The 14067-nt window shown below is 49.1% G+C and overlaps 1 protein-coding gene across 1 annotated transcript in view; it reads left to right on the forward strand.

The window, feature by feature from the left end:
- The first annotated feature begins 485 nt into the window (after nucleotides 1-485).
- The window catches only part of METTL4 (methyltransferase 4, N6-adenosine), a 245271-nt gene continuing 231689 nt past the window's right edge, over nucleotides 486-14067 (forward strand). Inside the window, exon 1 of the mRNA XM_086965603.1 lies at nucleotides 486-750. Coding sequence (XP_086821729.1) covers nucleotides 541-750 — 210 coding nt within the window. The 5' untranslated portion in view covers nucleotides 486-540. The remainder of the gene's footprint in view (nucleotides 751-14067) is intronic.

Raw genomic sequence — 14067 nt, forward strand, 5'->3', positions numbered from 1 at the left:
TTACTTTGTAAATTATGCACATCGCTTTAAACTTTATCCTGTTTTGAATGGACAACCAGTGGTAGGACCTTAGAGTATCTGAGATGGGTGCGAATTTTGGTTTTTTGGACAGCAAGCGTGCTGCCGCATTTTGTACCATCTGCAACTTCTTTGTGACTCTAGATTGTACATTCAGAAAGAGTCTGAATCATGGCAACTGTAGCTTCTATGATAGAAATAGGGTGCACTCACTTTCCAGTCCAAAAATAGAAGTGAAGGTACTTGAACTAATAAAAACGTTGCGCTGATAATTTTACGAAATCTAGCAACAAATATCAGTAACTTCATTATCAGGCGTTTTAGCAAATCGGGTCGTAAAAAATATATTTTACTCAATACCACCCATTTCCCACAAACATTTCTGTCGATAGCAAAGGGCTGATGAGCAAGTAGGAGGATGCTTTCGGTAGGGGGCGCGCATCGGTTTTCTTCATAAGTGTGAAGTTAAAGGAGGAACAACTGACTGCCAGTGGCGGGGCTGAAAATTGCCCCAGACTCGCCATGTCAGTCTTACTGCAAAGCCCGGCCGGGTGGCTAGTCGACCATCTCCGTTTTGTGAACAAACAGTATAATCATGACCCGCGCCTGTGCTTTCGAGACGATTTCTTTCAACTTCTGCGGCCTCACATCCCCGGGCCAATTTCCGCTGACGCCACCGAACCTGCGCTGGTAACCACGAACTGTACGGAGTTGCCTCAAAGCCGCAAAAGAGTAAGTGATCTACTTTGAAAACAAAAATTCACGTTCTGCTTTGGTTCGTTTTGCCCCCTCCTCTGAGGGCGGGACCATTCGCTGTGTTCTATTGTCCCGTGAAATCAGCTTCATAGGCTGTGCAAACATGGTGGCCATATTTGAATGGTAGCTCCGTGTATACTTCAAGCAAGTACCTCCCTGGAAAACGAACCTTGCCCCCTCAAACCATTATCAAACAGTATCATTCTTTATGACTTTTCAAGATGTTACATTTTTTAAATATATACGTGTCTGTTGCTGTGAATTCTTGACAAATTGACGTTCAACAGATGAATAGTTACAACTTTGCTGCAAATCATGTAAGTCGAAAATGTCTGACAGTGGGTTTCTCAAATTGTCATGCGTTTTCGGCCGCTCCTTGTATGGGTAGGCTCTCTGTAGTCGATTGAGGAGATCGACTGCCAATTTCGAACGGAGGTGTCTATGGGCATTGGGCAAAAGAAAGTTGGTAGTGACAAAAACTCCTAGGCAAAGTCAATAATGGAATTGGGCAGAAGAGGACAGGTGCAAACCCTGCTATAAAGGTTCGTAGTCGAGCACATGTAATAAAGTGATACATTGCATGATAGTATTTCATTTTAAATATACTCGTCAAAATGGATACGATTACAACAAATATGTTTGAAGTTGCAATGTCAATGTTTATAGGCTACTGACAGATCTTTGAAAAGGGAAATCATGATTTCACAGCTGCAAAGCAGTTTCTGCAGATTTCGAAATAAAGCACTTTTTTAACATACTTTATTAACCTTCTGGTCATATGCAGTATATTAGTATTTTGCACAATGTCACAGTTCTGGTATAGCATGTTGCTTCCTTACATATAAGGACGTAGCATATAATATACTGTAGGTTGTCGTATGCATCTTTGTTTGTTTGTTGCACATAAAGTCGCTACATTTTACCAGTGTTTCATCCCCTTAATAAGGCCACCTATATATGTGGAGTCATGAAATCTGTAGTGTCCTGGGGCGCAGGGTAGCGGTCTAGTCTACCCGCGCCGACCGGGGCACGCCAGCGCTGACGCGTGACATCATGCGCGTGCGATATAAATAAAGGAGGCGTGGCCGACGAGGTTAGTCGGGACCAAGCGGAACAAAAGCACTGTGTCCGGAGTCTGATTAATGCGGCAGCGCCGCGATTGCAAGCGTGTGCCGCTAAGGCCCATTACACTGGCGGCGAGGGTTGAAGAATTCACTCTGTGTTTTTAACCTCTCCCTCTCCTCCTGATGCACCTACTGCGTGTCCTCCCACAGTGGGCCCGCGAATTTCACGCTGCCAGTGAGCCTGCCCAGGGGGTGTCTCCAGCCACTTGGTGTCAGCAATGAGTCCCCCGAGGCTTATGCTCACGCAAAACAGAAGGAAAGGTGCGAAAAGTAGCTCCCACCATGCCTAGGAGTGAACCCATGTCCTGGTGCCATGTGAGCCTGTATCAGAGCACAGGTCAAAGTGGCCAGACTGACGTCCAGTGGGGAAAGAGGGTGAGCTGGCCCACGCCCAGGAACCACGTGAGCCTGCAGCAGAGCACAGGTCTGAGTAGCCAGACGGGCGACCAGTCAGGAAGAGAAGGAAAGAAGGCCGGCCATAGGGGAGTACCCCAACATCGCCCTCTTGACACCCGGACAGGCCAAGATTAGTGCGTCAAAGAGGTGGCAGCGCACGTGCTGCGAAGAGGGTTTACGCACGCATCAAAATGGCGTCAATTCCCACCATTGAACCATTCATAGTGGACGGGGCCCCGTCATCCCTAGCTCCACGATGGAGAGACTGGACAGATCGCCTCCAGATCTACTTTGAAGGGGCGGGCACCGCCAGAGAAAGACTCAGAGCTCTGCTCCTCCATCTCGGAGGTAAAGACATCCACAGAATCTACAAAACGTTAGTAGAAGCCACACCAAAGACGTACCACACCCTCCTCAACGCTTTGAACGCGCACTTTGAATCTATGGCGAGCAAAGACTATGAGAGGTTCATCTTCCATCAAGCCAAGCAGGAAGCTGAGGAGTCACTGGACACATTCCACAGGAGATTGAAGGAGTTGGCCAGCACGTGTGGATTCCGCGATGAACCGGAATAAATTCGAGGACAGATAATTCAAGGGTGTTACTCTTCTAAACTTAGGGTCACCATCCTCCAGGAAGACGGCAAGCCGCTAGCAGACATCCTCAAGCTGGGGCGCTCCAAAGAGCTGTAGCAAGCCAGAGCCTCCCACATGGAAGCAGCCCTCCACCGGCCCATCAAAACGGAGCAAGTCAACATGGCGGAGAAAGCGAACGTCGTGAGACCAAAAGCGCGCCAATATGCGGGCAAGAAACAGCCGGACAAGCGCAAAGAGTGTGGATACTGCGAAGGCCAGCCCCACCGCATGCAGGACTGCCCGGCAAAAGGGAAGTAGTGCAGCGCATGTGGGTGGATGAACCACTTTGCAGCGGTATGCAGATCGATGAAGGCCAAGAAGGAAGCAGCACATGCTGTGGTGGAAGAACGAGACAGCGAAGATATGGACGACGACACGAGTGACTACCCGGTCCATTATGTGTTCGCGATCGACCAGCCACAAAGGAAGAAGCGACGTCTCCCGAAGTGCCGCATCAAGATCCACCAGCAAGAAGTGAGAGGCACCATCGACACAGGAGCATCCATTGAGCTGATGGCCGCCAATGTGTACAACCAGCTAAGCGCCCGGCCTCCCCTACGTGAAGCCAGAATCAGAGTGTTCGCGTACGGCCAGAAGACACCTATTCCCCTAATAGGGTGTTTCAGGACGGAGCTGCAGCACCAAGGTTTGAAAGTACCCACCACCGTATATGTCACAAAAGAGGGCAGTGACATGCTAATCAGTGGGCAATCAGCAGAAGAATTGAGGCTAATATTGTTTGCCATGGCCGTGCTGGAATAGGAACTAGACACTATCATGGAAGAATTTGGTGAAGTCTTCAAGGGCATCGGATGCCTGAAAGGGAAGGAAGTCTTCCTCCATATCGACCCATCAGTCCAACCCGTGGCGCTGAGGGATAGGCGCATTGCATTCCACCTGAGGAAAAAGGTGGAAGAAGAGCTGGAGGCGTTGGAAAAGCAAGGTATCATTGAAAAGGTCAGCGGGCCCACCCCGTGGGTGTCCCCGATCGTGGTAACCCGCAAGCCGAAGCAGCCAGGGCAAGTCCGCATCTGTGTGGACATGCGCCTCCCAAATGCAGCGGTAAAGAGGGAACAACACCTAACCCCCTCCATAGACAACATCCTAGGAGAGTTGAATGGCACAAGATGGTTCTCGAAGATGGACCTTCGCTCTGGTTATCATCAACTACCACTCCACCCAGACTCCCGCTACATAACCACCTTCTCCACGCACGTAGGCCTCAGACAATACCGGCGCCTACATTTCGGAATCTCAAGTGCTGCGGAGGTATTTCAAAATACCATTCGAGAAGTCCTCCGTGGACTCCCAGGAGTCCTAAATGTGAGCGATGACCTGTTAATCTATGCATCATCAATAGAAGAACACCACCAGAGACTGAGGGGAGTCCTTCGAAGAATCAAGGAATCCGGTCTGACCCTACACTGCGAGAAGTGCCAGTTTTTACAGAACAAAATCAGTTTTTTGGGCTACACCTTCTCAGACCAAGGAATAGCACCGGACCCGACAAGGTGAAGGACGTTCAAGAAGCCCCAGCCCCATCCAACATCTCGGAAATGAGAAGCTTCCTGGGCATGGTGAACTTCTGCGGGCGTTTCGTCCCCGACTTATCCAACCTCACAAAACCCCTCAGGGAACTGACGAAGTCCACCACCATGTGGCAATGGGGCCAGGAGCAGGAACAAGTATTCAAAGCCACAAAGGCAGCCCTGTCAGCAGATACGACGTTATCCTATTTTGACCCCACCAAGTCCACCAATGTAGCCGTGGACGCAAGCCCCTATGGGCTAGGGGCAGTGCTAACTCAGCTTCAAAGCAATGTAGAATGGGCACCCATCGCCTGCGCCAGCCGCTCCCTAACGGTCACGGAGCAGAGGTACTCGCAAATAGAGCGGGAAGCGATCGCCATTCACTGGGCCTGCCGGCATTTCCATGTCTACGTATATGGCCATTCCTTCACGGTATCTACAGAACACAAGCCTCTCATACCCCTGTTTCAGGGTTCAGTGTCCAAGCCGCCACCGAGGATTGAGAAGTGGATACTTCAACTGCAAGGGTATGATTACTGTGTAGAGTACAAACCCGGCTCGACGAATCCAGCAGATTACCTTTCGAGGCACCCCCGAGCGGCCGCAAATGCGGAGAGAGAAGAGGCGGAGGATACCGAGGAATACGTTCGGATGGTGATGGAAAGGTCACGGCCTCTACCCATGAGTCTAGAAACGATCGTGGAAGCCACCCAGAGCGACAAGTGCCTACAATTAGCAGAGTATGCTGTCCGATCAAATGACTGGCGCCCCATTCAAGCCACCCTGAGCAACAGGACACAGCAAGCCCAAGCAACACTCGAGTCCATCATGAGGGTGAAAGAAGAGCAGTCCCTCGACAGCCAAGGATGCCTCCTACGAGGACCGAGACTAGTCATGCCCGCCAGCCTAGCCCAACAGGCTGTAGAGTTGGCACACAGAGGACACCAAGGCATGGTGAAGACCAAGAGCCGATTAAGAGCCAATGTGTGGTTGCCCGGAATGGACAAGATGGTAGAGCAGACAGTCAGAACGTGCACCTGGTGCCAGGCAGCGGGGCAACCGGATCCCCTCACCCAGTCATTACGGAAGACAACCCACAGAGACCGTGGGAGTGCATGAGTGCAGATTTCGGACACCTTCCTGATGGACGCTACGCATTAGTGATCATTGACGACTTCACAAAGTATCCAGAGGTAGAGATTGTCGGAAGCCAGACAGCCATGGAGGTCATCACCAAGTTTGAGAAGACAATCGCCACGCATGGTATCTTCGAAGTGGTCAAGACGGAGAACGGTCCCTCCTTCCAGAGGCAGGAATTCACGGACTACCTCAAGAGCTGGGGGATCCACCACCGTAAGGTAACCCCGCGCTGGCCCCAATCCAATGGGAAAGTGGAGAGATTTATGCGCACGCTGAACAAGGGATTACGCATTGCACACGCTGATGGATCACCGCTGGAGAGGGCAATCTACAGTTTTTTGCTAGAGTACCGGTTGACCCCACACCTCATGACCGAAGCAGCGCCAGGGCCAGCGACCATGGGCCGAGTAGTCAGAGACACTATCCCGAATCACCCAACCTGGACCCCAGCCCAAGTTGACGCGGAGAGGACCCTGGCCAATCGGACTCACTCCAATGACCAAGCCAGTAATCGGCGTGGAGCCAAAGAATCTGATATTCAGGAAAGATACCAGGTCTACGTCAAGGATCGATATCCGGGGAGCAAGTTTCGACTCCCATTCGAGCACAGGCCGTGCAACATTTCTTTCTTCAAGAAGGTGCACCCAGGCACGCCCCCTCTTAGGGGTCTGACCCCTCGAGAGCGAGTCAGTCAACCCAGGGACAATGATGGACCGGAGCTGTTGGCGCAGTACCCCCCGGAAGAGGAAGACCTGATGGACCAAGAAGGTCAACCACTGCCGACAACCCCGGGGGAGAGCCTGCCAAACTCTCCGGCACTGTCCGGGGGAGTAGCACACCCACAAGGGTAACACCGCTGATGCCCCCGTCCAGAGGAGAACACTCCAGATATGGTTTGCGGAAGAATACAGCACCATCATCCCAACTGGCGGACTTCCTGGTGTGATGATCCGAGAATGAGGAACAAGAGACTGGTAACCGATCCACTGTTTTTCCACTGTGTTTTTGATATGGTTTTGTTTAATAAAGGTTAGAAGGAATGTAGTGTCCTGGGGTGCAGGGTAGCGGTCTAGTCTAACCGCGCCGAACGGGGCACGCCAGCGCTGACGCGTGACGTCATGCGCGTGCGATATAAATAAAGGAGACGTGGCCGACGAGGTTAGTCGGGACCACGCGGAACGAAAGCACTGTGTCCCGAGTCTGATTAATGCGGCAGCGCCGCGATTGCAAGCGCGTGGCGCTAAGGCCCATTACAAAATCAACACAACATAGTACATATTCCAAAACTGGTCCTGATATATAGACCATTTCTAATACTAAACATTCCCCTCTCTCCCTCCTGATGAACTCATTCATTGTTTTATATAACACAATAGCGGTCAGTAGCTTCCAAGTACTCAATTACTGGTGATGACAGAAGTGTTACAGCATACTTCCAGTACACTGACTTGATGTGTCCTGTTTATGCTAGCACTAGACAACTTGTCTCAATGGGGGCCCCAGGGGGAGCGTAGTGCAAGCAGTCTCCCCCTGGGGTCTTTCGCCCGAATGGGACAGGCCGTGAGTAGGGATTGGCGGAGGGGGGCTGGGAGCAGGCGCGCGCTATCAGCGTTCTGAACCGAACGCTGAAGTGCAAGATAATAGCGTGTGAGGCTCGGCAGGGAGGCGGGAGCATTTTTTTTTTGAAAAACCTTTATTGTAGCATTCAGTAAAAATACAAGTATGGGCCTACAACCGCGGGGGCCGGCCGCTAGACGAATTAAAATCTCCGATATCACAGTATGTCACAGCTCATCAGCCGACAACCCAGAGGTCCGGCAGCGATTCAGGATAAAACGTGTATTAGAATGCACAGCTGGGTTCCAGGATGAGACAGAGGTTTCATTTTATATTTTATAAGAGGATCAGGTGCCATACAATCAAACAGAGGGCGGGGGACAGGGTAAGAAACAGGATATGCATGTAATAACCACTATAATGGAGAATTGGCGCCAGAGCATATAGATCGGTACAAAAGAACACACAATATACATTCCATGTTGCGCCAGTACTCAGAACCTGCCCGCCCAGGAATCAGGATCTCATACGAGCATAAGCACGAAATACAAGCACACGATAAGAATCCGAATGATTCGTAGCTATACTGATCCTTAAGAAAGAGAGAGAAGGAAAGAAAGGCCATAGAAAATAAAAAAGGCAAAATAAAAAACTCCCTCCAGCCCCCACCCTGCACCCCTGCAAATGGCTACAGCCTAACCCCACTAGCAGCGTGCCTGTCTCCCCTAATAACTAAAACCCCAAAGATAGGAGAAAGAACGGAGGAGGGCATGCCCCTTTAGACCCCCCCCCCCCGAAACAGCCACCCCCTATCACCAAAAGACAAGTTTAAGACAACAATATAGAAGAAATTACAGGGTACCGTGAGACACCGCCCCACCTCTTAGAGCAAACAGTTGCAGGTCCAACACTTATGAAAGCCACACCAACCCTTCCCGACCTAGTCGATCTTAACCTTGGCCCTTCCGAACAAGAACACAAACCCCTCCCAGCGAGACCCAAAGGCACACAAAGAAGCAATAAAGAAGAAGAGAGTCATCAGAAAGCAGCCCATGGCTACCGGCAGGCAGTGAGTCCACAGGAACTGTAGACGCAGACAAACTCTCCCTCCTAGTTGAACAGTCCCAATGTGTCTTGCACAGGAGTCGTAGCGTCACCAGGAAAGGAGAAGATGACCACAAAATGGACGGAAAGTCACAAACAAAAGTCTCCGGGACGTTATCTCCAAAGCCGGTGGTGGTGGAAGGTTCAGCAATAACATGACATCCTCGGGAACACCGTCTCCCAGGGCACCATCCGATGGTTCCAATACTTGTTTCCTCACGGGGTTCTCGCACGGAGTCAAAATGGCCGCAGTATGAATGGCTGTAGATTCCTGTTCCAACAATAAGGCTGGGCCCAGTTCCACCAGGAGCATCTCAGAGAGGCGCGTGTCCAATTTGCTCAACAAAGTATCCACATGTGAGCGAAATGCCCAAAGTTCTGCCAGTATTGACCTCAGCGATGGCTCATGCACCGTTTGATCCATATTCTCATGCCCGATATCAGCCACAATCACCTCCCCGGGTGAATCTGGCATCCTCCCGGGGGACAGACAGGACCACGAACGTGCAAATGCGAAGGGTGACCAGTCTTTGTCCGCAGCCACGGTCAACCCAGTTAAGGCCGCAGGCCAGAGACTCCGAACCACCGAACCCCGGCGGGCGCAAACCGGGTCCGCGGGACGGGGGCCCCCACCCGCAGCCGTCAGCAAGCTGACTCACCCCTCGGGCGATACTGAGCAATGAAAATGATCGCTGCCAGTTTCGGGCTGAATTAAAGCCTCCACTCCGGTCGACCGGACCCAGCCCGAATCTCCTGGCCGATGTTGTTGCACTACAGCCCGGCTGTGAAAGTACTCCAGGCCCCGGCTTCACCGCTGGAGTAGGCCCCAAACTTCAACTCGATGGAACTTCGTCAAACAAGCCGATAAAAGTTTCCGGATTTCACCATCGGAGTGCGGAACAGTTCATGCACACAGAGACTAGGCGTAAAGTCAGGATAATGTACAGGATATCGTGGCGGGTTACGGAGGTCGGCGGAGCCGGGAGCTTAAGCAGCCATCTTGCTTGCTGACGTAGCTCCTCATGCGCGGGAGCATTTTTGTGTTGAAATCCCACACTCCTACCCCAAAAAATTAATAAATAAATAAAAAATTCATGCCACTATTAGACAGGGTACTCTGGGAGACAGGTCTGAGAGGCGATTTTGGGGGTGGGTAAGTCTGGAGCGGGCTTACCCATCCTTTTGGATACAAGATGAAAGAAAGGTAATAAAACAAGGTTTTTGGAAAAAAGGTAAAAAAATATATATTGATGGTTTTGGTCAGAAAGTTGAACATTTTAAGTAAGAAGTGAAAGGTTTTGGCCTGCTTTACCAAATTGTGTATGCATAATGAAATAAAGAGTATTTCTAGTTCAGAGAGTTACCTGATCTAAATAAAGTGGCCTTTTTTGTTACAGTGATAATGTCTATGGTCTGTTTATTTTGGGCGACTATTATCACGGGTTACAAGCCATCTTGCATAAGGGTATCAGTGTCCATCGTTGCGTATTCCTCCAACAGAATATTCCACTCAAGCGAAATGTTTTTTTTACATCGCGTATTCACTTCGACATCCGTCACTGAAGCTATATAACGGCAAATAATAAGCCAGCAGTTTGACAGCACCTTTCTGATTCTATCAAAGTAAGGCTGGCCCGCCGTGAAACAACAAGGCTGGTCTAAAACCTCCGAATACGAACGAGATTGCGAAACTCCGCTTTGACTGTGTCATTCCCGTGCCTGTTCCATTCATTGAAGCTGATATAATACTGCCCGACAAGATTTTTTGTTGTTAACGCATTCCAACTGGCAAAATAAGGGGTCAACATTAACAATTATTACTGTCCTGAAGATAGTCTCGTGTATGGCAACGTAGAGACCAAAACATCAACCAACATCTTTTCTTCCATAGTTTGTTGTAATCTGTAGTAAAAAGAAAGGTGTTTACAAATATTACAGTGAAGGTTTTCAATCATTAATGTCACCTCTCTGTTACATTGTATGTATAATGTTCACAAAAAGTCCAGTTTTTTGAGTAAGATAAAATCAAATATTTTTCTATATATACCCTCTCATTGTTTTTATTTGTATCCGTTTTGTCTATTTCTATATAGATGATTTGTAATCATACGTGAAAAGCTATGATCTCTTGATTTATTATCACTACTAGACTAAGGTATAAAATAACTGGAATTACGAGACACCTTACTCGGGTATTCGAGTATGACCTTTCATTCCGTGTCTGTAAATTCCCTACCCAAGTCAGTACACCATTTGTCTCTAAGATTATGTATTGGTATTGCTGTGTGTGATTTAATTCCATGCGCTAGCCATTTCGTGAGATGACCACCATTCCCCATGCATGTGTACCAACTCATGTGTCTGGGGTTCCGTGCCGGTTGGTGCCCAAGTGTCAGACACACTGCGATATGTGTGCATGTGTCAGGAATAGTGAACTGGGCACTCCCTGTTCTCTTTCAAAAGTGGCATGATCTAGGAGAATACCATCCCCGAAAAGCATTCCTACTGTATCTACACCTACTTCCAACCAGGTCGAGATGCGTCTTTGTGACACCACCTCCAGGTGTAAGGGAATACCCTTCAGTGGTATATTGGGGGCGTACGGGGTTTGTTGTTTAGGATATCGCAATGCTTTCCTCAAATGCTTTAGAGCCACTTTCAGCAGCGGAGGTGTGTTCAGTGGGATCCTACTATTTGGTAGAGGGAGCGTATGGAGCTTACCTCTACTCCACTCTCTCTGAGACATGCCTATTTCTTGCAGGTTTCGGCCCACTATCCAGTAAGCCAAACACTGCAGCTGGCTAGCATAACAGCATGTCTTAAAGTTTGGAACCCCTATTCCTCCGTTCTTAGTATCTTGCTGGAGTTTTGACAGTCCTATTCTGCGCCTACCAGGACCCCAGATTAACTCTATCAATAAGGTGTCTATCGTTTTGAAGATGTGTGTTGGTAAGCGTATATGTATGTTAGTATAATAATAAAGTAGTCTGGGGAGCATCACCATTTTGGAGATCGTTATCCTACCTGCTACTGACAGAGGAAGTGATGTCCAGAACCGTACTTGTGAGTGTAATATGTGGATCGCCCAAGATAAATTACCATTGGCCATGTTCTCCAAATCTCTATAAATTTGAATTCCTAAGTATTTAAAGGTGTCTGTTGCTATTTGAAATGTCCATTGGCCAAAATGCAATGGGTTAGGTGATGCATGTGCCGTAAAGGTATATGCATAGGATTTGTTGTCCTTGATACAGAGCCCAGACAAACACTGAAACTTCTGACATACATCAGAGAGAGGTGTGTTATCTCCTTTGAGGTCTTCAAGATATAATATAATATCATCCGCGTAAGCTGAGACAATGTGAATTTCGTTACCTGCATGTATCCCATGTTGTGGTGCAAATGTGCTAATTTTAACCAGTAACGGCACCAGGACTAGAATAAATATTAAGGGTGAGAGGGGGCAGCCCTGTCTCGTACCACAAGCTACAATAACATTTTGTGATAAAATGTGGGTCCCCATACGGGCACGCGCAGTTGGATTAACATATAACAGTTCAATCCATTTCGTGTAATAGTCTGGAAGGCCATATTTCGGAAAAGTACGGAACATATAGTTCCATTGCAGTGAATCAAATGCCTGCCTCAAGTCCAGTGCCTCACAGCCTTGCGTATTAATGTACGACGATGCTCTTGTCATCAGTTGATACAGCCTACGTATATTCAAAGCTGTATTTCAACCAGGTACGAATCCACATTGATCCGTATGTATTAAAAGGGGTATAAATTGTTGCAGTCTGTTGGCCAGGAGTTTACTTAGGATCTTGTAATCTGTGTTTAGTAACGATAGTGGCCGGTATCCTGCTATGCCCATACTAGTCCTGCCTGCCTTCAGCAGGGAGACTACTATTGCCGGGAGCATGGTGTTAGGCAGCGCACCTGAGTCTATTGACACCTGTTACATCTTGTGAAGGTGCGGAGTCAGTATTGACATATATTCCACGTAAAATTCTACAGGTAGGCCATATGAACCTGAATTGGAATTTGAATTTGAAATTGAATTTGTATAGCGCGTAAATCACCCATAGGTCTCATAGCGCTTGCAGAAATTCGGTGAAAGAATTGGGTAGGAGGTTGACCAAGGTCTAAAAAAGCCAGGTTTTCAGCTGCTTGCGGAATGTGCTATGATTCGGAACAATTCTAATTGATAGGGGTAGAGAGTTCCTTGTTTCTGGGCCTATTTTAGAGAAACATCTGTCCCCATTTCTGACCGTGCAGACTTTTCGGACTGTTAGAAGGGGTTTGTCTGAGGATCGGAGGGTTCTAATCGGGCAGTAATCCTAGAGTTTTCTTTCCAGGTATTTTGGTCCTTGGCCATTGATAGTTTTGTGGACCAGGCAGCATATTTTAAATTTGATACGTTTCTTTATGGGGAGTCAGTGTAATTTCCTAAGACAAGGGGCTGATGAAGTACGGGCGGAAGATCAAGGACCAGCCTGGCCGCTGTATTTTGAAGGGTCTGGAGTTTGGTCAGGAGACTTTCATTGATGGCAGCAAGCAGTGCATTCCCATAGTCCAGGCGACTTATGATTAGGCCCTGGACTAGGGGCCTTTGGGACGATATGGGGCTCCACAAAGGTCTGGGGCCTAATGTGCTGTGGCACTTTTATAAAAAATATAAATTGATCTCTTTTATTATTTGCACTGCGCGCTGATTGCTATCGCGCTGTGTATTTTTAATTGTTTGCTTGCGCTGAGTGCTAGCGCGTGTCACTGTGTGTTCGAGTGCTGTTCCCTGACCCATCGCGCTCATTCTAAGCGCTAGCTCCGCTGTCTGCTGAGTGTTCTCACAATTGTTGGCACAGGCCGTGTCTTTTTCCTCCCTGACCCTTAATTTCCTACTGCTACCTTTTCCGTTTTCTGTACCTGAGGCGGAAAGCCGGGTGCAATCTCTCACGCTCTACCTTGACACTTTGTTTCCGGTCTTCCCCGCTTGTGCTGGGTGGCAACAGCGCCGTGGGGGGGGACCTTTCTTTTCTTTCATTCCCATTGTAGTTCGGCATACGAGGTGCCGCGGGGTACTGTGGATAGGAGCAGTGGCCATCTTGGGAGGAGTTTTACACGCCGGTTGGCGGACCAGCAGTGCGGCTCTCCTTCCACTCCCCCCTGCACGTCCATAAGTTTAGAGGCGTTTCTCTCCGCGCAGCGGACGCGCTGTGCGGGCGCGCCTATCCCGCACCAAAGGAGCGCCTAAGGTAAGCCCGTCTGCGCCCGTCAGCGTCCCGGATGCGGACGGGTGCGGACGTGGGCTTTTTGTTTTCCTTTGGCTGTTTCTCTCTATCTTCCTGCCACTATGCGCTCTTATACATCTGCTGAGCTCCTGTCCTTTCGGGCATGGAGGCGACTTGCCGCTGCGTTTTTCCGGGTAGGCGGTTTTGGAAAATGGGTTGTCCTGGCTGCGGCTGGCATCTGATCGGCTCCCATGTCGTGCCCCCCGCAACTCTCTGCCGACTTACAATCCTTGCTCTCTGCTCAATACCAGATCTCTCAGTAGGCATTCACTGGATATTTATAATCTATTGACGGAGTCTAAGCCAGTATGCCTTTTTATAACTGAAACCTGGCTGGGGGAAAGCTCGGGCCCTGATTTAGCGAATGCCATTCCTAAGGACTATGCTATCATTAGGAAGGATAGGGCCATAGGAAGAGGTGGTGGGGTCGCTCTGGTAGTCGACAAGCGCTTCTCTTGCGCCTTTCTCCTACTGATAAGATTGCGGGATGTGAGTCCTTGGGTTTTACCCTTTCTCT

This window comes from Lissotriton vulgaris, chromosome 4_1 (assembly GCF_964263255.1).
Source record: "Lissotriton vulgaris chromosome 4_1, aLisVul1.2, whole genome shotgun sequence".
Taxonomy (NCBI): Eukaryota; Metazoa; Chordata; class Amphibia; order Caudata; family Salamandridae; genus Lissotriton; species Lissotriton vulgaris.